Source organism: Mustelus asterias, chromosome 14 (genome assembly GCF_964213995.1).
Source record: "Mustelus asterias chromosome 14, sMusAst1.hap1.1, whole genome shotgun sequence".
NCBI lineage: Eukaryota > Metazoa > Chordata > Chondrichthyes > Carcharhiniformes > Triakidae > Mustelus > Mustelus asterias.
Genome location: NC_135814.1, coordinates 83,654,316 through 83,680,687, shown reverse-complemented (window position 1 = coordinate 83,680,687; position 26,372 = coordinate 83,654,316). Strand labels below are relative to the sequence as shown.

Here is a 26,372-nt window from a genome sequence, read left to right as displayed (position 1 = left end):
TTTCTCTATGCGCCCACCAGATACGTTGCAGTGTTTTGTACTGTTTTTAGAAGGATTGTGATGATACTGTGCCTTTAAGAAACATGTCTGAGCAATCTTGTTGTGCAGGATCTGTTGCAGCAGTTTTTATGCACTCAGAGCCATTGGGTGAAATTTTCCCATCCCACCCACCACAGGAATAATAGGGGCCATGCAAAGGTCCATTGACCTCTGACAGGAATGCCTGGTCATGGGGTGAACATGGCCAGAAAATCCCACCAATGTGTTCTACCGGCATGCTGTATTGTTGTTGCAGCAGCTTAATTGTTTCTGATGGCGAGAATGTTGGTTTGATCTGACTGAAGTCCGTTCTGCTGTTTTCCCCTGGGATTTTGTAGAGTGGGGTTTCATTGGGATGATTGTGAGGTATGGTCATGTGATAGGGAAGCTGGGCTTTTCACAGAATATTCAAGCATAGAAGCTATTTTTAGAGTTGAGAGAGCAGTGTCTCTATTTCCCCCTCTTCGAAGTTGGTGACTGGAATCTGCCAGGTAATAAGTCTCTTATTTGGAGATTCTGCTGTATGAGAGTTGTTGCATGGGAAGCGGCAAAGGGAGAGGTATCCTTTTCTGTCTCCGGAGTCTGGAGACTGAGAACTGCCAGAGGGTGGGCTTGCTTCACTGAGGTTTTGCTGCTTTGAGGATATACACTTCTCTGAAAATTGCTGCCTGGACCTCTGTCCAGAAGTGTTAAAAAGCTGAAAATCCTGCATCACATGAGCATACTTGGTTTTGTCCGAATCCTGAAAAAGGGTCTATCTCTATGGAGTAGCGATTTAAATTAAATCAAGATACAACAGAGATAGCTAGTTGTTAAGAAATATACTGTGTCATGTTTAAGTCTTGTAATTGGTAAAGGTTATGCTAATTATTTTTGTTACATTCTAACTACATCCATAAATAAACTTTGTTTTGGTAAAAGTTTCCTAATGGGTCACTTGAATCATACACGGTGTGAAGCACCTTATGCTCACCAATGCCAAAGTCAAATATAACACTTTGGGTCCAGGTTAACTTCACAAAACACCTTGGAGTTTCTGGCCTGGGTCAGAGCAAGACTACAAATAAGGGATTTCAGCAAGATGACAGTATAATTGAGGGTATTTATTACGTTGGTAATTGATTCAATAAAATAAGATCATACTTTTAAATGAAAAACTAGAAATCTCTCATGCGTCTGAAAGATCCGATAGTTGAGTTGTAGCCGCCCCAATCATTGTATCTCCTGTATTCACCGGGTCTCATGAAGTACTGTCGGCCTCTGTAGTTGGGATGTTCATAGAAGATCCAGTAACCGTCCATCACTTGGCAGGAGTTAATGTCACGGTAACGGAAACGATCGTAGACAGAGGGACAGTCATCCATGAATTCCATCATCTGTCCCCCAAAGTCAGGCCTCTCGTAAATCCGCATTCTGTAGTTTCCACCTCGGTACTGGAATAGAAATAGGATTATATTGACGATATAAATGTACATATGTGTAGAAAAAGCGAAACATTGCAAAGGGAGAAATATAATGGAGCTCAGATAACAACAATGAGAGCAAAGCTGAGATAATTTATTCTCATTGATTCAATAGGTTGATAATGTTTGAGACTTGTTACCAATAAGTTGATCTAATAAAGGATATTTTGTAAACTTAAATTTAAACAGTTAATCAGTGAAGTGTGTGTAAGAGTGCAATGGGACTGATGTTAGTTGGTGCACACAGACAGAGCTTTATCAATATCAGTAAAAATCTGACTCTGTTTCTGGTTCCTATTGTGAGCAGATTATTTTTCTGTTTCTCTGTGTGGGAGAAACTTTCTCTTTTCTATAATGTATTAAACAATTACAGTAAAATGGATGGAGTGATTACACATATGTCTGTCAGCAAACTGCTGCCATTCAGGACTTACTCTATCTGTAGGTGACCTTATTACTTTCGACAATGTCAGTGCAATAATATCACTTTCAGTTTGTGGATTAATTACAAATAAATGCATCCAATTACATCCCAGATATTCTTGTATTTTGCAATAGGCTGCTGACATGACACCCAGACATAATTTCCTGATTTGCATAACTAATGGCTTAAGGATCAACTTGTAAAACTTAACAGCAGCTCCAAAATTAAAATTAAAGTTAAAGTTTATTTATTAGTCACAAGTAAGGCTTACATTAACACTGCAATGAAGTTACTGTGAAATTCCCCTATTACAAGGAGAAATTACAAGGACTCTTACTAACCTCTGGCAGTGACTTTAAGATATGTGAGTGGATTGGTAAACCAGGCTGGGTGTGTGACAGGTAGACAATCCACTACCTGTTAACCAGCACTGGCCAAAGTTAAAATCAGACCTATGAAAACAGCTGATTTCTCTTCAGTACTGATGTGCACCACATTGAGCAGGCTGATCATTTCTAAGTCACAGTTTGGATAGAAAAGACATATTATCTAAGGTAACTTACGTATGGGTAGGAGCGACATGACCTGATGTTGTCATTGAATCCCATCCAGCGCTGGTAGTCAGGATAATCTCCCCTGCTCAGAACATACTGGTATCCCATGTAATTGGGTCTCTCATACACCACCCACCAGTCACTCATGACACGGATGGAGTTACAGCGACTGAAGTAAGGGGACAGGTCAGCACAGTCAGTGCTGCACTCATAGTGCCGACCCTGGAAGTTCCTGTCCTCGTAGAAGGTGATCTGTGGAAAAAGACCAGGTAAGTTAATACCTTAAAATAGGCAATGCTTAATTAAAATTAAAATTCAATTCATAAACTCTGATTTATCCTTGCCTTTCCCATTTTGAGCTCAGAGTTAGTTGACTAACTGGCTGAATGTTTCACCGCTTCACACAGCTTGGTATTTATATGTTGGACAGAATTGCCACCCTGGGCTGTACTTTTGTTATTTTAATGATTGCAATAATTTCAACTCAGCACAGAAGCAGCAAAACACATGTCACATACACGAAAGGAAACCACTTTAACACACCTATGTATCATAGAATGTGTTTTGCTTCCATCTCATTTTAATTCTTGTGTGAAGAATACGATACATTCAATCCATTGTGTTCCTGACACTGTGCAACTCTGAACAGTTGGCATTACACATTGAACCAGGTATGTTTCCAATAGTTCAGTATCAATGCTGATGTCAACTCCAAAACTGGTTAAGATGCAGATGTACATATCCAGAACAAGTTGCTTTATTTACAGCACTCCGCATAATGGCTGATGCATAATTGGCAGTGTGTTTTGATTCAAGATTGTTCTCAAAGGTCTTAAAACTTTTAGCATTGCAATTAATTGTATGATGATATTATGGCTGCAGCATTGAGTGATGTTTTTTGTTAACATTGGTTACAGTTGATATTCATGTTCATATTTTAACAAGTTTTTACTGTGGTCAAATGGACAAGGCCTGAGATTATAGCTCCGACATAAAATCGGACATTTGAAATTAATACAGCTAAAAAGCTGGTTCTCTGAGATTACCACAGGTCAAAAGCCAACAGGGACACATACCAGAGCTGTCTCACATATCAAACAGGAGTACTTCACTTTAACAATAGGGAAGACATCATGACCCAAAACCAGAACTCTTACATATTACATAAGTTAAAATTCTAAATTGGGGCAAGGCCAATTTTGATGGTATCAGGCAGGAACTTTCAAAAGTTAATTGGGGGAGTCTGTGGGAAGGCAAAGGGACATCTGGTAAGTGGCTTGCTTTCAAAAGTGAGTTAACCAGGGTTCAGGGTAAACACATTCCTCTGAGAGTGAAGGACAAGACTGGCAAAAGTCGGGAACCCTGGATGACTCGCGACATTGAAGCCCTGGTCAAGAAGAAGAAAGAGGCACATGACATGCATAGACAGCTGGGATCAAATGAATCTCTTGAAGAGTATAGGGGGTGTAGGAGTAGAGTTAAGAGAGAAATCAGGAGGGCAAAAAGGGCACACAAAATTGTTTTGGCAGTTAAGGCAAAGGAGAATCCAAAGAGCTTCTACCAATACGATGTTGTGGCCATCACAGAGACATGGTTAGAACAGGGACAGGAATGGTTGCTGGAAGTTCCGGGGTATAGATGTTTCAGTAAGAGGATAGAAGGTGGTAAAAGAGGTGGAGGAGTAGCATTATTAATCAAGGATAGTTTAACGGCTGCAGAAAGGCAGTTTGAGGGGGATCTGCCTACTGGGCTGAAGTTAGAAATAGAAAAGGAGCGGTCACGTTGTTGGGGGTTTTCTATAGGCCCCCAAATAGTAATAGAGATGTGGAGGAAGAAATTGCAAAGCAGATTATGGATAGGTGTGGAGGTCACAGGGTAGTTGTCATGGGTGACTTTAACTTTCCAAATATTGATTGGAACCTTTATAGGTCGAATAGTTCGGATGGGGCAGTTTTTGTACAGTGTGTGCAGGAGGGTTTCCTGACACAATATGTGGATAGGCCAACAAGAGGTGGGGCCACATTGGATTTGGTACTGGAAAATGAACCGGGCCAAGTGTTAGATTTGGTTGTGTGAGAGCACTTTGGAGATAGTGACCACAATTCGGTGTCTTTCATTATTGCAATGGAGAGGGATAGGGCCATAAGGCAGGGCAAGGTTTATCATTGGGGGAGGGGTAATTATGATGTGATTAGGCAAGAATTAGGGACCATAAGATGGGAACAGAAACTGTCAGGGAAAGGCACAAATGAAAAGTGGAGCTTGTTCAAAGAACAAATACTGCGTGTCCTTGATAGATATGTCCCTGTCAGGCAGGGAGGAAATGGCCGAGTGAGGGAACCATGGTTCACAAAAGAGGTTGAATGTCTTGTCAAGAAGAAAAAGGAAGCATATGTAAGGATGAGAAAACAAGGTTCAGTTGGGTCGATTGAGGGTTACAAGGTAGCAAGGAATGAGCTGAAAAAAAGGGCTTAGGAGAGCCAGGAGGGGCATGCGAAGTCCTTGGCGGGTCGGATCAAGGAAAACCCCAAGGCTTTTTACTCTTTTGTGAGAAATAAAAGAATGACCAGGGTGAGGTTAGGGCTGGTCAAGGATAGTAGTGGGAACTTGTGCATGGAGTCAGAAGAGATAGGAGAGGCGATGAATGAATACTTTTCTTCAGTGTTCACCAAGGAGAGGGGCCATGTTTTTGAGGATGAGAGTGTGATACAGGCTGATAGGCTGGAGGAGGTAGATGTTCTGAGGGAAAATGTATTAGCAATTTTGAAAAACCTGAGGGTCGATAAGTCCCCTGGGCCAGACGAGATATATCCTAGGATTCTTTGGGAGGCAAGGGATAAGATTGCAGAGCCTATGGGTTTGATCTTTGGGTCCTCACTGTCCATGGGGATAGTGCCAGAGGACTGGAGAATGGTGAATGTTGTTCCTCTGTTCAAGAAAGGAAATAGGAATGACCCTGGTAATTATAGGCCAGTTAGTCTCACTTCGGTGGTCGGTAAGTTAATGGAAAAGGTCCTGAGGGATAGGATTTATGACCATTTGGAAAGATGCAGCTTAAACCGGGATAGTCAACACGGATTCGTGAAGGGTAAGTCTTGCGTCACAAATTTGATCGAATGTTTTGAGGAGGTAACTACGTGTGTTGATGAAGGTAGAGCAGTTGAAGTCATATACATGGATTTTAGTAAGGCGTTTGATAAGGTCCCCCATGGTTGGCTCATGAAGAAAGTAAGGAGGTGTGGGTTAGAGGGAAAGTTGGCTGATTGGATAAGTAACTGGCTATATCATAGAAAGAGTTTTAACAACACCAAGTTAAAGTCCAACAGGTTTATTTGGTAGCAAATGCCATTAGCTTTCGGAGTGCTGCTCCTTCGTCAGATGGAGTGGAAATCAGATTTCCACTCCATCTGACGAAGGAGCAGCGCTCTGAAAGCTAATGGCATTTGCTACCAAATAAACCTGTTGGACTTTAACCTGGTGTTGTTAAAACTCTTACTGTGTTTACCCCAGTCCAACGCCGGCATCTCCACATCATATCTCATAGAAGACAGAGGGTGGTGGTGGATGGAAAATTTTCAGACTGGAGAACAGTTATCAATGGGAACCACAGGGATCAGTGCTGGGTCCTCTGCTATTGTGATTTTTATCAATGACTTGGAGGAGGGGGCTGAAGGGTGGGTCAGTAAATTTGCTGATGACACCAAGATTGGTGGAGTAGTGGATGAGGTGGAGGGCTGTTGTAGGCTGCAAAGAGACATTGATAGGATGCAGAGCTGGGCCGAAAAATGGCAGATGACGTTTAACCCTGATAAGTGTGAGGTGATTCATTTTGATGGGACAAATTTGAATGCAGATTACAGGATCAACAGTAGGGTTCTGAGGAATGTGCAGGAACAGAGAGATCTTGGGGTTCATATCCACAGATCTCTGAAGGTTGCCACTCAAGTGGATAGAGCCATGAAGAAGGCCTATAGTGTGTTAGCTTTTATTAACAGGGCTTTGAGTTGAAGAGCCGTGGGGTTTTGCTGCAACTGTACAGGACCTTGGTGAGACCACATTTGGAATATTGTGTGCACTTCTGGTCAACTCACTATAAGAAGGATGTGGAAGCATTGGCGAGAGTGCAAAGGAGATTTACCAGGATGCTGCCTGGTTTGGAGGGTAGGTCGTATGAGGAAAGGTTGAGGGAGCAAGGGCTTTTCTCTTTTGAGCGGAGGAGGTTGAGAGGCAACTTAATCGAGGTTTATAAGATGATATGGGGATAGGTAGAGTGAACGTTCAGAGACTGTTTCCTCGGGTGGATGTAGCTGTTACTAGGGGCATAACTATAAGGTTCATGGTGGGAGATACAGGAGGGATGTCCGAGGTAGGTTCTTTACTCAGAGAGTGGTTGGGGTGTGGAATGGACTGCCTGCTGTGATAGTGGAGTCGGACACTTTAGGAACTTTCAAGCAGTTATTGGATAGGCACATGGAGCACAGCAGAATGATAGAGAGTGGGATAGCTTGATCTTGGTTTCGGACAAAGCTCGGCACAACATCGAGGGCCGAAGGGCCTGTACTGTGCTGTACTGTTCTATGTATGTTCGATGTTAAATACATAAAGGGCAAAAGAGTAACAAGGGAGAGAGTAGGGCCTCTTAAGGATTAACACGGTCATTTATGTGCGGATCCACAAGAGATGGGTGAGATCCTAAATGAATATTTCTCATCAGTATTTACTGTTGAGAAAAGCATGGATGTTAGGGAACTTGGGGAAATAAATAATGATGTCTTGAGGAGTGTACAGATTACAGAGAAGGAGGTGCTGGAAGTCTTAAAGCGCATCAAGGTAGATAAATCCCCGGGACTTGATGAAGTATACCTCAGGACGTTGTGGGAGGCTAGGGAGGAAATTGTGGGTGTCCGAGCCGCGATTTTTGAATCATTGATAGTCATGGGTGAGGTGCCTGAAGATTGGAGAGTGGCAAATGTTGTGCCTTTGTTTAAAAAGGGCTGCAGGGAAAAGCCTGGGAACTACAGGCCAGTGAGCCTCACATCTGTGGTGGGTAAATTGTTGGAAGGTATTTTGAGAGACAGGATCTACAGGCATTTAGAGATACAAGGACTGATTAGGGACAGTCAGCATGGCTTTGTGAGTGGAAAATCATGTCTCACAAATTGAATTGAATTTTTTGAAGGGGTAACCAAGAAGGTAGATGAGGACAGTGCAGTTGATGTCTGCATGGACTTCAGCACGGCCTTTGACAAGGTACCACAAGGGATCGGTGCTTGGTCCTCTGCTCTTTGTGATTTTTATTAATGACTTAGAGGAGGGGGCTGAAGGGTGGATCAGTAAATTTGCTGATGACACCAAGATTGGTGGAGTCATGGATGAGGTGGAGGGCTGTTGTAGGCTGCAAAGAGACATAGATAGGATGCAAAGCTGGGCTGAAAAATGGCAAATGGAGTTTAACCCTGATAAATGTGAGGTGATTCATTTTGGTAGGACTAATTTAAATGTGGATTACAGGGTCAAAGGTAGGGTTCTGAAGACTGTGGAGGAACAGAGAGATCTTGGGGTTCATATCCACAGATCTCTAAAGGTTGCTACTCAAGTGGATAGAGCTGTGAAGAAGGCCTATAGTGTGTTAGCTTTTATTAACAGGGGGTTGGAGTTTAAGAGCTGTGGGGTTATGCTGCAACTGTACAGGACCTTGGTGAGACCACATTTGGAATATTGTGTGCAGTTCTGGTCACCTCACTATAAGAAGGATGTGGAAGTGCTGGAAAGAGTGCAGAGGAGATTTACCAGGATGCTGCCTGGTTTGGAGGGTAGGTCTTAGGAGGAAAGGTTGAGGGAGCTAGGGCTGTTCTCTCTGGAGCGGAGTAGGCTGAGGGGAGACTTAATAGAGGTGTATAAAATGATGAAGGGGATAGATAGAGTGAACGTTCAAAGACTATTTCCTTGGGTGGATGGAGCTATTACAAGGGGGCATAACTATAGGGTTCGTGGTGGGAGATACAGGAAGGATATCAGAGGTAGGCTCTTTACGCAGAGAGTGGTTGGGGTGTGGAATGGACTGCCTGCAGTGATAGTGGAGTCAGACACTTTAGGAACATTTAAGCGGTTATTGGATAGGCACATGGAGCACACCAGGATGATAGGGAGTGGGATAGCTTGATCTTGGTTTCAGATAAAGCTCGGCACAACATCGTGGGCCGAAGGGCCTGTTCTGTGCTGTACTGTTCTATGTTCTATGTTCTAGATCAAATTGAAAGAGGTTCAAGTGAAACACTGCTTAACCTGGAATGAGTGTTTTGGACCTTGGATGGTGAGCATAGAAGAGGTAAAGCGGCAGGTGTTACACCTTCTGAAATTGCATGGGAAGGTGCGATGAATGACAGGAAAGGTGTGGGTGCAGTGGAGGAGTGGACTAGGTTATCCCGGAGGGAGAGTCTCTGTGGAATGCTGACAGAGGGAGTGAATGGACGATGTGTTTGGTGGTGGCATCATGTTGGAGTTGGCGAAAATAGCGGAGGATTATGCTTTGCATGTGGAGGCTGGTAGGGTGAAATGTGAGAACAATTTGTTCTGGGAGGGAGGGGAAGGGGTGAGGGTCGTGGCACAGGAGATGGACCGCACGCTGTTGAGGGCCCTGTCAACAACTGTAGGTGGGAAACCATGGTTGAGGAAGAACGAGCACACAATGGGCGGCACGGTAGCACAGTGGTTAGCACTGCTGCTTCACAGCTCCGGGGACCTGGGTTTGATTCCCGGCTTGGGTCACTGTCTGTGTGGAGTTTGCACATTCTCCTCGTGTCTGCGTGGGTTTCCTCCGGGTGCTCCGGTTTCCTCCCACAGTCCAAAGATGTACGGGTTAGGTTGATTGGCCTTGCTGAAAAATTGCCCTTTAGTGTCCTGAGATGCGTAGGTTAGAGGGATCAGTGGGTAAAATATGTCGGGATATGGGGATAGGGCCTGGGTGGGATTGTGGTCGGTGCAGACTCGATGGGCCGAATGGCCTCTTTCTGTACTGTCAGGTTTCTATGACTTTCTATGATTAGAAGCTTTGGAAAGTGGCATCATCGGAACAAATGCGATGGAGGTAAAGGAGCTGAGAGAAAGGGATGGAGTCCGTAGAGGATGTAGGGTGCAAAGACGTGTAGCCCAGATAGCTGTGGGAATCAATGGGCTTGGAATGGATATTGGTAGATAGTGTATTGCTGGAAATGGAGGCAGGAAACTCAAGGATGGAAGGGAAGTGTCTGAGATGGACCAGGTCCAGACGAGAGCATGAAGTGGCATCAAAATAGTCATCGATGCTGGTAAAGGAGTTGTGCAAAGGGTTCCAGGTAGGCCTGGAACAAGGAATGTCCCACATACCCCATAAAAAGACAAGCGTAGCTCGGACCCATGCGGATACCCATTGCTACTCCTTTGATTTGGAGAAAGTGGGATGAGTTAAAGGAAAATGTGTTGAGAGATAGAACGAGTTCAGCCAGGCGGAGGAGAGTGGTGGTGGATGGGAATTGTTCAGGCCTCTTTTCAAGAAAGAAGCGAAGAGCTCTCAGGCCGTCCTGGTGTGGGATGGAGTGTAGAGAGATTGCACATCCATGGTGAATAGGAGGCGATTAGGGCCTGCAAACTGGAAGCTGTTAATATGACGCAGAGCATCAGAGGAATCCTGGATATAGGTGGGGAGGGAATAGTCCAGGGAGTGAAGTGGGGCCAAGGTAAGAGGAAATAAGTTCAGTGGGGCAGGAGCATGCTGACACAATGGGCCTAACAGGACAGTCCTTTTTCTGGATTTTGGGAAGTAGGTAGAAGCGGGCTGTCTGGGGGTGGGGGGAAGGCATCCGGAGGAAATGAGATCGGAGATGGTGTTGGAGATAATGGCTTGATGTTCATGGTGTGGTCATGGTCCAGAGCGAGGTGGGAGGAAGTATCTGAGGGTTGGCGTTCAGCCTCTGCGAGTCAGTGGACGAGATGACAACAGCACCCCCTTTGTCGGCAGGTTTGATGACAGTGTCAGGGTTGGACCTGAGGGAGCGAAGAGCAGAAAGTTCGGAAAGAGAGAGGTTGGAATGGGTGAGGGGGGCAGAAAAATTGAGACGGCCAGTGTCCCGTCGACAGTTCCCAATGAAAAGATCGAGGGCAGGTAATTGTCCCGGCAGGGGTGTCCAATTGGAGGCAGAATATTGGAGGCATGAGAAAGAATCTGTGGAACGGTGGGAGGACTCTTGCCCAAAGAAGTTGGCACGGAGACGAAGGCGACGGAAGAAGAGTTCAACATCATGTCGAGCGGGTGTTCATTGGGGACGTAAGGGTCGAAAACTGAGTCCTTTGCTGAGAGCAGCACGCTCAGCTTCAGAGAGGGGAAGGTTGGAGGATATGGTGAACACGCGGCAAGGGCTGGGGGGAGAAGAGATGGGGTTCAAGAGATTCAGACTGGTGGAGGGTCAAGGATGGGCAGTGCTGTTGATGAGTTGTTGAAGCTTGCGTTCCTTAACGTCTGCAAGAAACAGGAAAAGTTTCTTGTTAGGGTGTCTCATGCGACAAAGGACGAAATGAAACTGGGGACAGGGACAGCTTTGGAAGAGAGTAAGAAGGTGCTGCTGGAGAGAGATAGAACAGAGAGCATTACAGCGCAGTACAGGCCCTTCGGCCCTCGATGTTGCGCCGACCAGTGAAACCAATCTAAAGCCCTTCTAACCTACACTATTCCAATATCATCCATATGTTTATCCAATAGCCATTTAAATGCCCTTAATGTTGACGAGTCCACTACTGCTGCAGGCAGGGCATTCCACGCCCTTACTACTCTCTGAGTGAAGAACCTACCTCTGACATCTGTCCTATATCTATCAATCCTCAATTTAAAACTATCACCATCCGAGGAAAAAGGTTCTCACTGTCCACCCTATCCAATCCTCTGATCATCTTGTATGCCTCTATTAAGTCACTTCTTAACCTTCCCTCTAACGAAAACAACCTCAAGTCCCTCAGCCTTTCCTCATAAGACCTTCCCACCATACCAGGCAACATCCTGGTAAATCTCCTCTGCACCCTTTCCAATGCTTCCACCTCCTTCCTATAATGCGGTGATCAGAACTGTACACAATATTCCAAGTGCGGCCGCACCAGAGTTTTGTACAGCTGCAACATGACCTCCTGGCTCAATCCTTCTACCAATAAAAGCTAACACACTGTACGCCTTCTTAACAACCCTATCAACCTGAGTGCCAACTTTCAGGGATCTATGCACATGGACACCGAGATCTCTCTGCTCACCCACACTACCAAGTATCTTACCATTAGTCCAGTACTCTGTATTCCTGTTACGCCTTCCAAAGTGAATCACCTCACACTTTGCCGCATTAAACTCCATTTGCCACCTCTCAGCCCAGCTCTGCAGCTTATCTATGTCCCTCTGTAACCTGCAACATCCTTCCACACTGTCCACAACTCCACTGACTTTAGTGTCATCCACAAATTTACTAACCCATCCTTCTACGCCCTCATCCAGGTCATTTATAAAAATGACGAACAGCAGTGGTCCCAAAACAGATCCTTGCGGTACACCACTAGTAACTGAACTCCAGGATGAACATTTCCCATCAACCAACACCCTCTGTCTTCTTACAGCTAGCCAATTCCTGATCCAAACCGCGAAATCACCCTCAATCCCATGTGTTCGTATTTTCTGCAATAGCTTACCGTGGGGAACCTTATCAAACGCTTTACTGAAATCCATATACACCACATCAACCGCTTTACCCTCATCCACCTCTTTGGTCACCTTCTCAAAGAACTCAATAAGGTTTGTGAGGCACGACCTACCCTTCACAAAACCATGTTGACTATCCCTAATCAAATTATTCCTTTCCAGATGATTATGAATCCTATCTCTTATAATCCTTTCCAAAACTTTGCCCACAACAGAAGTAAGGCTCACTGGTCTATAATTATCGGGGTTGTCTCTACTCCCCTTCTTGAACAAGGGGACAACATTTGCTATTCTCCAGTCTTCTGGCCCTATTCCTGTAGACAATGACGACATAACGATCAAAGCCAAAGGCTCTGCAATCTCCTCCCTAGCCTCCCAGAGAATCCTAGGATAAATCCCATCCAGCCCAGGGGACTTATCTAGTTTCACACTTTCCATAATTGCTAACACCTCCTCCTTATTAACCTCAATCCCGTCTAGTCCAATAGCCTGTATCTCAGTATTCTCCTCGACAACATTGTCTTTTTCCTGTGTGAATAGGAAAATATTCATTTAGCGCCTCTCCTATCTCTTCAGACTCCACGCACAACTTCCCACTACTGTCCTTGATTGGCCCTAATCTTACCCTCGTCATTCTTTTACTCCTGACATACCAATAGAAAGCTTTAGGGTTTTCCTTGATCCTACCTGCCAAAGACTTCTCATGTCCCCTCCTGGCTCTTCTTAGCTCTCTCTTTAGGTCCTTCCTGGCTAACTTGTAACTCTCAAGCGCCCTAACTGAGCCTTCACGTCTCATCTTTACATACGTCTCCTTCTTCCTCCTCACAAGAGATTCAACTTCTTTAGTAAACCACGGTTCCCTCGCTCAACCATTTCCTCCCTGCCTGACAGGTACATACTTATCGAGGACACGCAGTAGCTGTTCCTTGAACAAGCTCCACATTACAATTGTGCCCATCCCCTGCAGTTTCCTTCCCCAACCTATGCATCCTAAATCTCGCCTAATCGCATCATAATTTCCTTTTCCCCAGCTATAACTCCTGCCCTTCGGTATATACCTATCCCTTTCCATCGCTAAAGTAACGTAACCGAATTGTGGTAGAGATGTCGAGTGTCTTCATCTGGCGGCCCAATGTGGCCTCCTCTATATCAGAGAGACCAAATGTAGACTGGGTGATCGCTTTGCTGAGCACCTTCGGTCTGTGCATAATCAGGACCCTGACATTCCGGTTGCTTGCCATTTTAACACACGATCCTGCTCCCATGCCCACATGTCTGTCCTTGACCTGCTGCAGTGTTCCAGTGAAGCTCAACGCAAACTGGAGGAACAACAGCTCATCTCATCTGGCCTATCAGGGGATGACAACAGCAGCCAGAGCAGTGGCACCATGGCTGGCTCTGTGGTCAAGCAGGGAGGGACAAAGAGCACTAGAACAATAGTTATAGGGGACTCTATAATTAGGGGTGCAGAGAGGTGCTTCTGTGGATGTGAAAGAGTCTCGAGGATGGTATGTTACCTCCCTGGTGCCAGGGTCCAGAATATCCCTGAATGGGCAGAAAGCATTCTGAAGGGAGAGTGGGAACAGCCAGTGGTTGTGGTACATATTAGTACTAATGACATGAGTAGGAAGAGTGATGAGGTCCTGTAGTAGCAGTTTAGGGAGTTAAGTAGAAAGTTAAAAAGCAGGTCCTCTAGGGTTGTAATCTTAGCATTGCTCCCTGTGCCACGTGCCAGTGAGGCAAGAAATAGGAAGATAATACAGCTCAACGTGTGGCTAAACAGCTGGTGTAGGAGGGAGAGTTTCAGATATCTGGACCATTGGGATCTCTTCCGGGGCAGGTGGAACCTGACAAGAAGGATGGGTTGCATCTAAACTGGAAGGGGATAAATATTCTGGCCGGGAGGTTTGCTTGAGGCACACGGGTGGATTTAAACTAGTTTGGCAGGGTGGGGTGGGAACCAAAGTGAAGGTAAATTAACTGAAGGGAACCAGAGAGTAGGGCCAGTAAAACTCAAAGAAAGAGCAGGCAGGGTGTGGTTGCTAATCAAAGAGGGTCTGGTGGACTGAAGTGCATTTGTTTCAATGTGAGAAGCGTAACGGGTAAGGCAGATGACTTTAGAGCTTGTATTAGTACTTGGAATTATGATGTTATTGTTATTACAGAGACTTGTTTGAAGGAAGGACAGGATTGGCAGCTTAATGTTCTAGGATACAGTTGTTTCAGGCGGGATAGAGGGGGATGTAAAAAGGGTGGGGGAGTTGCACTACTAGTTAAAAAGAATATCATAGCTGTACTGCGGGAGGACACCGTGGAGGGCTCATACAGCGAGGCAATATGGGTGGAGCTCAGGAATAGGAAGGGTGTAGTCACAATGTTGGGGGTTTACTATAGGCCGTCCAACAACCAGCGGCAGATAGAGGAACAGATATGTAGGCAGATTTTGGCAAGGTGTAAAAGTAACAGGGTTGCTGTGGTCAAAGATTTTAACTTCCCTTATATTGACTGGATCTCACTTAGTGCTAGAGGCATGAATGGGGCAGAGTTTGTAAGGAGCACCCAAGAGGACTTCTTGAAGCAGTATATAGATAGTCCAACAGGAAAGGGTCCGTACTGGACCTGGTATTGGGGAATGAACCCGGCCAGGTTAACGTTTCAGTAGGGGGGCAGTTTGGAAACAGTGACCACAATTCAATAAGCTTCAAGGTACTGATGGATAAAGATAAGTGTAGTCCTCAAGTGAAGGTGCTAAATTGGGGGAAGGCTAGTTACAACAATATTAGGCAGGAACTGAAGAATGTAGATTGGGGCAGATGTTTGAGGGCAAATCAACATCTGGCATATGGGAGGCTTTCAAGTGTAAGTTGATAGGAATTCAGGACTAGCACATTCCTGTAAGGATGAAGGATAAATATGGCAAGTTTCATGAACCATGGATAATGAGAGATATTGTGAGCCTAGTCAAAGAGAAAACGGAAGCATTTGTCAAGGCTAGGAGGCTGAGAACACATGAAGCAAGTGTGGAATACAAGGAAAGTAGAAAGATAATTAAGCAAGGAGTAAGGAGGGCTACAAGGGGTCATGAAAAGTCATTGGCCAGCAGGATTAAGGAAAATGTCAAGGCTTTTTATACATATATGTTCTTGAGAAACATTAAGGTCGACAAGGCCCCAGGGCCTAATGGGATATACTCTGGAATACTGAGAGAGGCAAGGGAGGGAATTGCTGGGACCTTGAGAGAAATCTTTGTGTCATCATTGGTTACAGGGCAGGTCCCAGAGGACTGGAGAATAGCAAATGTTTTTCCTTTGTTTAAGGAGGGTAGCAAGGATAATCCAGGTAATTACAGGCCAGTGAGCCTTACATCAGTGGTAGAGAAATTATTGGAGAGGATTCTTCGAGACAGGATTTATTCCCGCTTGGAGGTAAATGAACATATGAGCGAGAGGCGAATGAAGGGGAGTTTCTTGAGGAAGTGACAAAGATGGTTGATGAGGGTCGGGCAGTTGATGTTGTCTACATGGACTTCAGTAAGGCCTTTGACAAGGTCCCTCACGGCAGACTGGTATAGAAGGTTAAGTCGCATGGGATCAGAGGTGAGCTGGCAAGATGGATACAGAACTGGCTCAATCATAGAAGACAATGGAAGGGTGCGTTTCTGAATGGAGGGCTGTGACAAGTGGTGTTCCTCAGGGATCAGTGCTGGGACCTTTGCTGTTTGTAATATATATAAATGATTTGGAGGAAAATGGAACTGGTTTGATTAGTAAGTTTGCTGATGACACAAAGGTTGGTGGATTTGCGGATCGTGATGAGGACCATCAGAGGATACAGCAGGATATAGATCAGTTGGAGACTTGGGCGGAGAGAAGGCCGATGGAGTGTAATCTGGACAAATGTGAGGTAATGCATTCTGGAAGGTCTAATAAAGATAAGGAAATATAAGGGAATATAAGGAAATATGCAGTAAATGGCAGAACCCTTAAGAGTATTGATAGGCAGCGGGATCTCGGTATACAGGTACATAGGTCACTGAAAGTGGCAACGCACGTGGTAGTCAAAAAGGTATACGGCATGCTTGCCTTCATCGGCCAGGGCATTGAGTTTAAAAGTTGGCAAGTCGTGTTGCAGCTTTATAGAACCTTAGTTTGGCCGCACTTGGCATATAATGTTCAATTCTGGTCGCCACACTACCAGAAGGATGTGGAGGCTTTGGAGAGGGTACAGAAAAGATTTACCAGGATGCTGTCTGGTATGGAGGGCATTAGCTATGAGGAGAGGTTGGAGAAACTTGGTTTGTTCCCACCGGAACAACGGAGGTTGAGGGGCGACCTGATAGAAGTCTACAAGATTATGAGGGGCATGGACAGAGTGGATAGTCAGAAGCTTTTTCCCAGGGTGGAAGAGTCAATTACTAGAGGGCATAAGTTTAAGGTGCGAGTGACAAGGTTTAAAAGAAATGTATGAGGCACATTTTTACACAGAGGGTGGGGGGTGTCTGGAACTCACTACCGGAGGAGGTAGTGACTTTTAAGGGGCAGCTGGACAAATATATAAATAGGCTGGGGATAGAGGGATATGGTCCCCGGAAGGGTAGGGGGTTTTAGTTAAGTCAGGCAGCATGGTCGGTGGAGGGCCGAAGGGCCTGTTCCTGTGCTGTGATTTTCTTTGTTCTTTCTTCTTTGTTCTTCTGGTGAGTCACGCTACAGCCTTCCGGTCTAAACACTGAATTCAACAACTTCAGATGATTAGCTCTACCCCACCTCAACCCCTTTGTTTTCATTTCATTTCATTTTTAATTGTTCTCTACCTTTTATTTTGTTATTGCCTTTCTTTATTTTTCTTCCCCCCCACTCTTTCCCCCTATTGTATCACCCCTTTCCTCAACCTTTCTCCCCTTGTGCTTTCCCTTTCCCCCTTTTTCTCAATTTTACCTCTCTCCCACCCATCTCCCCCCCACATCTTCATCTGTCACAACTTGCCCTCTGATTTCAACTTCGTTTGGCCATTCACACCTTCTATTCTCTCTATGGACTGCCATTAGCAGCCTTTCCCCTTGTTTCTGTGGCTATGACTCATTTTTCATTCCCTCACCTATGGTATAAATATCTCCCACTTTCTATGCCTTTTAGCTTTGACAAAGGGTCATCTGTACTCGAAACGTCAGCTCTTCCCTGTCTTCACAGATGCTCAGTAAGAAGTCTCACAACACCAGGTTAAAGTCCAACAGGTTTATTTGGCAGCACGAGCTTTCAGAGTCTCAAGCCCCTTCCTCACAGATGCTGCCAGACCTGCTGAGATTTTCCAGCATTTTCCCTTCAGGAACAATCCTGTTCTCCTTCCCATAGATTTCAACTTTTTCATGAAAATGTCAAAATATCAAATCAATCAACAGATAAAGAGATAAGGGACAATGTTTAAATAAAGAAATTGCAGACAGAAATGGAATCAAAGAAACGTGACACTAATAAATAAATTTTAAAAACTTTTCGGCCCCATCTGAACCACTTCTTGGCAGTTAAAATTTTGGCAAACTACCATGCAACTGTTGGGAAAGTAATCCAGAGCGATTTAAAATGCATTGTTTGCATTTACCAGTGAAATGAACCCTTTGAAATCCATCTCACAGACATCTGTGATGAAAGACTCAGCAGGTACGAGGGCAATGTTTTTATTTACGTCCGCAAAGCCAAAAAGATAAATCTTTTGATATAATGAGGATGGTTTGCTACAGACCTGTACAGGAATGGAAGAAATCACATGAATACCACAATTTTAAACACCAAGAATGCAAATTAGAAATTGTTTCCATTTAAGTCACTTCACTTTTATTACATAGGTTCTAATATAAAACCATTTCTAATCATTTAAACACATTCGGCAAGGAAAAGATAAGCATTGGAAAGATAATGCCAGAATTCTCCATTCTCACATATACCATTACTGAGAACACAGAGTTTGGTGCTCAGCCAAATCTCCATTCACCGCAGCGGGACTGGAGAATCCGAGCCACATGCGAGGCCAGAGTCAGACTGGGAGCAGTGTTGTGTGGTGTTCTGAGGATAGAATCAGAGCAACTGTCAGGGACAAAGAAGAAGGAAGCATGCAAGAGCGTTTGACATTGATTGCGTGACCTCATGAATGCTCAACATTCAATGAGACTGGTATGTGCCCTATCCTATAACACTGGCATAGTTCACTTACCCTCCTTAAACAGGTCTGTGTCATTTATTACTCATCAGACATTAGAATCAAGAATATCCATCATATCCAATTGATCAGAAAATATCTGATTGTGGCTGGGGGCGGGTGCACTACAACACCAATTACAGCAACAGTAATGGCAATATTGGTTGTAAGAGCAATTGTGACAATGAGAGTCAAGCATGCTGGGAACTTTGGTCAAGTTATAATTAAACACAGATGCAGGTTAGAAGGTTTCAGTGAGTCATGACCTGGCCTGTGAGCTGTAGCCTGACACTTCCTCTGTTGGCTAAATAAGGATAGTTGTTTGGACGATGCTAGACATGTTGGGCCCAATTTTACCATTTTGATTCTAAGTGCTGGGCGGACTTAAATTTGGAGTGTTTCAAATCCGACTTTTAGACCTATTCTCCGGTGCTCCTATACGCACTCTGCATGAAAAATAAATCAGCGATTCTGAATCGCGTTGGCAAGCCTGTGGGCGGGGCTTAACACGCTCGAAATAATGCAGCTCCAATTAGAGCCTTCAAAAAAAATAGAAAAACGCTCCCCTGCCACGTCGCTCCCAGGCCAGATAATGCTTCCCCCTAGCCCCCACAGATATTGCCCCACCCCACAACATAACTGACCCCCCTTATCCCCCCACACCCCGTTACCCAGACCGATCGCGGCTCCCTGCCCCCCCACCACCGATCGCATGCAGAGTGGCAGCGGACCCCCTCGCCCCCTCACTGATTGCACGTAGAGTGGCAGCAGACCCCCAGTTCCCCCCACCAATCGCACGCAGAGTGGCAGTGGACCCCCCCGCACCTGCCCCCTCGCCCCCCCCACCAGAGGGCCATCTGACATGCCTCCCTCCCCCCCACCAGAAAGCAATCTCACCCGCCTCCCTCCCCCCCCCCCCCCCCCCCCCCCCCGGACCAGAGAGCAATCTGACCCCACCCCCCCGCCACCATCGATCTGAGTCAGAGAGCAGCCGGAAGCTCTGAACGTACCTCCTCAGAAGCTGGAACACCCGAATCAGACCTTTGTGGACCATGTCTGTTCCCTGCCGAATCTAGACAGGCAAACCTGGTGGTAAAGGGGGAAGTGCCAGTATGTTTGAGCGTGCAGCCCATTAAGTCATTTTAAATGCATGTAAATGCATTTAAATTGAGATCGCACCCATTTCGGGCGCATCCAGACGGTGGCCGTTTTCAGCCATTGGTAAAGGGGAAACGGGCGCAGAGGCGGGCACGGATCATGCTACTCGCCTCACGCCTGACTTTACCAAGTTTTTGCGCCCAGAAACAGGCGCAACTTGATGGTAAAATCGGGCCTATTGTGACCACATACAGTGAGACTATGTAGTTTACATGCAGCTTGGTATAAACATTTGGGAGTTGTTTTTGAACAACTCTATTGGCTATAATCAAACATTGTGATCAGTGATATAATTGGCTGGGTGCCAGAGAACGTTCTGGAAGAATGTGAGAAGTTTAGTACAAAGAGATGTGTTTGTGGCTTTGGCCGGAATTTTTCCGAGTCTGGGGCGGGAGGGGCTCATAGAACAGGATTTTCCATTGGCCTCAGGTGGGATTTTACAAGCCTCATCCAAGCAAGGTCTTAAAATCCCAGCCTTTGTCTGCAGTGACGACTCTAGACCAACCATCACAAGTGTGCCCTGGAGGAAGATCTTCAGAGAAGACAAAGGAAGCACGTGGAGGATTCTACACTGAAAGCAGCCTGGCCAGCTTGCTCACAAACAGGGGTCGTATCCATTTTCAGTTAAAAGGTAAAGTTAACGATTTAGAGTTTCAGTTAAGAATTTATGTTCAGTTAACAGTTAATGTTCAGTTAAAGTGTTTCAGCTATTGTAAAAGTTTATGAGTTTGATACCTACAGTGTTGAATAAATGAAAGTTTGTTTAAATGAATTTGAGTCGACTCCTGCCCTTTGGTTTGTTATGCTAAATTAAGTACTGGAAGTTTAAAGCTGGATAATATGACTAATAACTTTTATTCACAGAACCTATTCTTACATTTGTTTTCACTTTTATTTAACATGGGATGTGGCCTTTGCTGGCAACCTATGTGAAGGGTAATGCTATAGGAAGGCCTGGAGCTTTTAGTCCTGGCAAAAACCCAACCTGAGCAATGGTGAGCCGGTTAGCTGGGTATGCAGAAAGGTCCTGCCTTCTCAACCCTATCCCTCACCTGAGGTGTGGTGATTTTCAGGTTAAATCACCAAGAGTCAGCTCTGCCCCTTGAACGGGAGAGCATCATGTAGTCAGCTGGGATGATGGTGACTTTACCTTTACTGCAGCGAATGTGTTGCTTGATAACACTAACCTTCAACCATTTGCCGATGATTGAAATTAATGGGGTGGTCATTGACCAAATGGGAGTTGTCCAGCATTTTTGTGAACAGGATAGAGCTGGGCAATTTTCCACATTGTCAGACAGATGCCAATTTTTTACTGGAATGGCGTGGCTATGGACATGGCTAGTTCTGGAGCACAGTTGTTGGCCTCATATTCGAGATGTTGTCAGGACCCATAGCCTTTGTTGTATCCATTCCACTCAGGTAAACTAAAGCCTCAAATCATGTCGTAATGTAGGAAATAGATGGATATAAACTAATAATGTCTTTTTCTAGCAAGATTGCTTGAGATGCTTTGTCATGTGACTTGTTTCTGAATGTGTTTTCAGTTTAATGAACCACATTCGCTTGGAGTATTCTCTGCCCCACTTCCTCGAGTCCATCGGGCCAAACATCCTCTGAATATTTCCCCTGCCCTAGTCCAAATCTTACATCATTCCCTTGCATCTCTCTCATGTTCCTCATGCCCTTTCCAAACACATTTTGCCCTGGAGAAACATCTCCTAATTCACTGAAACTACATCTACTAAATTGCTAACTCTGCAACTTCCCTTCTTGCCTCACACATTAGCTGATATTGTGAATGGTTCTCTCTCTCTTCAGGGACTGTCTCCTGTTCCTCCAAATTGGCCTAAATCACTCCTGTGCTCAGGGAACGCATGATGTGGAGATGCTGGCGTTGGACTGGGGTGAACACAGTAAGAGTTTTAACAGCACCAGGTTAAAGTCCAACAGGTTTATTTGGTAGCAAATACCATCAGCTTTCGGAGCGCTGCCCGTTCGTCAGATGGAGTGGAAATGTGCACATTTCCACTCCATCTGACGAAGGGACAGCGCTCCGAAAGCTGATGGTATTTGCTACCAAATAAACCTGCTGGACTTTAACCTGGTGTTGTTAAAACTCTTACTCAGGGAACTCCACAGGGGAAGGTATCGTGGGTGGGGACTAAAGGTTGTCACTTCCTGCTTTTCTGGTCTACAAATGCCCTGATCGAACAGAGGAGACTATTAGGCCGGGTGAACTGAAGGTCAGCAGCCTCAGGAAAGCTGGAGGTATTCCTTATTGACGATGTGTTTACTCGCAAAAAGATGCCTGCAGTTCCCAAAGAAATGAGATGGTCTCCTGCAGACTGCACTAATTTCAGTGAGATTAGCAGGGGATAGGCACCTTTCCAGCTTCTCTGACAGGATCGATCTATGCATTTCCAGCTTCTTGATTTCCTCACTTTAATGATAATCACAAAACTGAGGTCATTGTGGTGAAATTTTCTCGATGTGCCGACCAGATAAGTTGCAGTGTTTTGAACTGTTTCTATGAGGATTGTGATGATATTGTGCCTTTAAGAAACATATCTGAGCAATATTGTTGTGCAGGATCTGTTACAACAGTTTTTTATGCACTTGGAGCCATAGAGTGGAATTTTCCCATTCCACCCACCACAGGAATAATAGGGGCCATGCAAAAGTCTGTTGAGCTCTGGCAGGAATTTCTGGTCTTGGTGTGAGCATGGCCAGAAAATCCCACCCATGGTTCTACCGGCATGCTGTATTGTTGTTGAAGCAGCCTAATTGTTTCTGATGGCTAGAATGTTGGTTTGATCTGAATTAAGGCCGTCCTGCTGTTTTCCCCTGGGATTTTGCCAAGTGGGGCGTCATTGGGATGATTGTTAGGTATGGTCATGTGACAGGGAAGCTGGGCTTTTCACACAAAAAGTTTGCTGTTTTGAGGATATATACTTCTCTGAAAATTGCTGCCTGGACTTCTGTTCAGAAGTGTTAGAAAGCTGAATATCGTGGATCACCTGAGCATACTTGTTTTTTGTGCTAATTCTGAAGAAGGGTGTATCTCTATGGGGTAGCGATTTAAATTGGAACAACAGAGATAGCTAGCTGTTACGAAATACACTGTGTCATGTTTAAATCTTGTAATTGGTAAAAGTTGTGTTAATTATTTTTGTTACATTCTAACTGCATCCATAAATAAATTTTGTTTTGGTAAAAGTTTCCTAATTGGTCACTTGAATCATACACGGTGTGAAACACCTTATGCTGACCAATGCCAGAGTCAAATGTAACACTGAGGGTTGAGGCTAACTTCACAAATCACCTTGGAGTCTCTGGCCTGGGTCATAGCTAGACCTAAAAATAAGTGATTTCAACAAGATGACAGTATAATTGAGGGTATTTATTATGTTAACAATTGATTAAATAAAATAAGATCATATTTTTAAATGAAAAACTAGAAATCCCTCATGCGTCTGAAAGATCCAATAGTTGAGTTGTAGCCGCCCCAGTCGCTGTATCTCCTGTATTCACCGGGTCTCATGAAGTACTGTCGGCCTCTGTAGTTGGGATGTTCATAGAAGATCCAGTAACCGTCCATCACATGGGAGGAGTGAATGTCACGGTAACGGAAACGATCGTAGACAGAGGGACAGTCTTCCATGAATTCCATCATCTGTCCCCCAAAGTCAGGCCTCTCGTAAATCCTCATTCTGTAGTTTCCACCTCGGTTCTGGAATAGAAATAGGATTATATTGACGATGAAACTATAAATGTACATATGTGTAGAAAAAGAGAAACATTGCAAAGGGAGAAATATAATGGAGCTCAGATAACAACAATGAGATCAATGCTGAGATAATTTATTCTCATTGATTCAATAGGTTGATAATGTTTGAGACTTGTTACCAATAAGTTGATCTAATAAAGGTCATTTTGTAAATTTAAATTTAAACAGTTAATCAGTGAAGTGTGTGTAAGAGTGCAATGGGACTGATGTTAGTTGGTGCACACAGACAGAGCTTTATCAATATCAGTAAAAATCTGACTCTGTTTCTGGTTCCTATTGTGAGCAGATTATTTTTCTGTTTCTCTGTGTGGGAGAAGCTTTCTCTTTTCTATAATGTATTAAACAATTACAGTAAAATGGATGGAGTGATTACACATATGTCTGCCAGCAAACTGCTGCCATTCAGGACTTACTCTATCTGGAGGTGACCTTATTACTTTTGACAATGTCAATGCAATAATATCGCTTTCAGTTTTTTGATGAATTACAAATAAATGCATCCAATTACATCCCAGATATTCTTGTATTTTGCAATAGGCTGCTGACATGACACCCAGACATAATTTCCTGATTTGCACAACTAATGGCTTAAGGATCAACTCGTAAAACTTAACAGCAGCTCCAAAATTAAAGTTAAAGTTAAAATTTATTTATTAGTCACAAGTAAGGCTTACATTAACACTGCAATGAAGTTACTGTGAAATTCCCCTATTACAAGGGGAAATTACAAGGGCTGTTACTAACCTCTGGCAGTGTCTTTAAGACATGTGAGTGGATTGGTAAACCAGGCTGGATGTGTGACAGGCAGACAATCCACTACCTGTTAACCAGCACTGGCCAAAGTTAAAATCAGACCTGTGAAAACAGCTGATATCTCTTCAGAGCTGATGTGCACAAACTCAAACATTGAGCTCACTGATCATTTTCTAAGTCACAGTTTGGTTAGAAAAGACATATCATCAAAGATAACTTACGTGTGGGTAGGTGCGACAAGACCTGATATTGTCATTGAATCCCATCCAGCGCTGGTAGTCAGGATAATCTCCCCTGCTCAGAACATACTGGTATCCCATGTAATTGGGTCTCTCATACACCACCCACCAGTCACTCATGACACGGATGGAGTTACAGCGACTGAAGTATGAGTGCAGGTCAGCACAGTCAGTGCTGCACTCATAGTGCCGACCCTGGAAGTTCCTGTCCTCGTAAAAGATGATCTGTGGTAAAAGACAAGGTAAGTTAATAACTTGCCAAATAGGCAATGCTTCATGAAAAATTCAAATTCAATTCCTAACTGTGATTTATCCTTGCCTTTCCCATTTTGAGCTCAGAGTTAGCTGACTAACTGAATGTTTCACCGCTTCACACAGCTTGGTATTTATACGTTCGACAGAATTGCCTCCCTGGGCTGTACTTTTGTTATTTTAATGATTGCAATAGTTTGAACTCAGCACAAAAGCAGTCAAACACATGTCACATACACTAAAGAAAAACACACCTATGTATCATTGAATGTGTTTTGGGTCCACCTCATTTTAATTGTTGTGTGAAGAATGCAACAATACATTCAATCCATTGTGTTCCTGATACTGTGAAACTCTGAACAGTTGGCATCACACATTGAACCAGGTATGTTTCCAATAGTTCAGTATCAATGCTGATGTCAACTCCAAAACTGGTTAAGATGCAGATGTACATATCCAGAACAAGTTGCTTTATTTACAACACTCTGCATAATGGCTGATGCATAATTGCCAGTGTGTTTTGATTCGAGATTACATAGAACATAGAACAGTACAGCACAGAACAGGCCCTTCGGCCCACGATGTTGTGCCGAGCTTTATCTGAAACCAAGATCAAGCTATCCCACTCACTATCATCCTGGTGTGCTCCATGTGCCTATCCAATAACCGCTTAAATGTTCCTAAAGTGTCTGACTCCACTATCACTGCAGGCAGTCCATTCCACACCCCAACCACTCTCTGAGTAAAGAACCTACCTCGGACATCCTTCCTATATCTCCCACCATGAACCCTATAGTTATGCCCCCTTGTAATAGCTCCATCCACCCAAGGAAATAGTCTTTGAACGTTCACTCTATCTATCCCCTTCATCATTTTATAAACCTCTATCAAGTCTCCGCTCAACCTCCTCCGCTCCAGAGAGAACAGCCCTAGCTCCCTCAACCTTTCCTCATAAGACCTACCCTCCAAACCAGGCAGCAACCTGGTAAATCTCCTTTGCATTCTTTCCAGTGCTTCCACATCCTTCTTTTTGCGAGGTGACCAGAACTGCACACAATATTCCAAATGTGGTCTCACCAAGGTCCTGTACAGTTGCAGCATAGCCCCATGGCTCTTAAACTCCAACCCCCTGTTAATAAAAGCTAACACACTATAGGCCTTCTTCACAGCTCTATCCACTTGAGTGGTGTGGTGGACCATAGATGGTTAGCACTATGGGTACTGAACCATAGATGGTTAGCACTATGGGTACTTGTACATATGTTACTGTTGTCACTGTTGGGGTTAGGGTTGGGGTGTTCTATCTGTTGGTATTGTTCTGTGGTACACTCCGGTTGGCTCCGCCTACCTGTAGGAGTATAAAGGTCACTGCATGCCTGGTGACCCTTTAGTCTGGGATTGTATTGTTAAGCAGTATGCTCCATTCTTGTTACTAATAAAAGCCTTTATTTCCCGGATACGATCCAGCCTCCCGAGTGATTTAATCGCGCATCAAGTGGCAACCTTCAGAGATCTGTGGATATGGACTCCAAGATCTCTCTGTTCCTCCACAGTCTTCAGAACCCTACCTTTGACCCTGTAATCCACATTTAAATTTGTCCTACCAAAATGAATCACCTCACATTTATCAGGGTTAAACTCCATCTGCCATTTTTCAGCCCAGCTTTGCATCCTATCTATGTCCCGTTGCAGTCTACAACAGCCCTCCACCTCATCCACTATTCCACCAATCTTGGTGTCATCAGCAAAATTTACTGATCCACCCTTCAGCCCCCTCCTCTAAGTCATTAATAAAAATCACA

The 26,372-nt window shown here is 44.5% G+C and overlaps 2 protein-coding genes across 2 annotated transcripts; both read right to left on the bottom strand.

Moving 5' to 3' along the window:
* Positions 1-1,196: 1,196 nt before the first annotated feature.
* LOC144503973 (gamma-crystallin S-1-like) lies at positions 1,197-21,219 on the bottom strand. The gene is made up of 5 exons (XM_078229126.1): positions 21,187-21,219; positions 17,785-17,925; positions 2,825-2,854; positions 2,490-2,732; positions 1,197-1,472 (listed from the first exon to the last, which is right to left on the bottom strand). The coding sequence occupies exons 1-5, from the start codon at positions 21,217-21,219 to the stop codon at positions 1,197-1,199; spliced, it is 723 nt and encodes a 240-aa protein (XP_078085252.1).
* Positions 21,220-22,993: 1,774 nt separating this feature from the next.
* Positions 22,994-26,159, bottom strand: LOC144503810 (gamma-crystallin S-1-like). Its single transcript, XM_078228725.1, has 3 exons — positions 26,139-26,159; positions 24,301-24,543; positions 22,994-23,269 (listed from the first exon to the last, which is right to left on the bottom strand). Exons 1-3 carry the CDS (start codon positions 26,157-26,159, stop codon positions 22,994-22,996), a joined length of 540 nt encoding a protein of 179 aa, XP_078084851.1.
* Between the last annotated feature and the right edge of the window lie 213 nt (positions 26,160-26,372).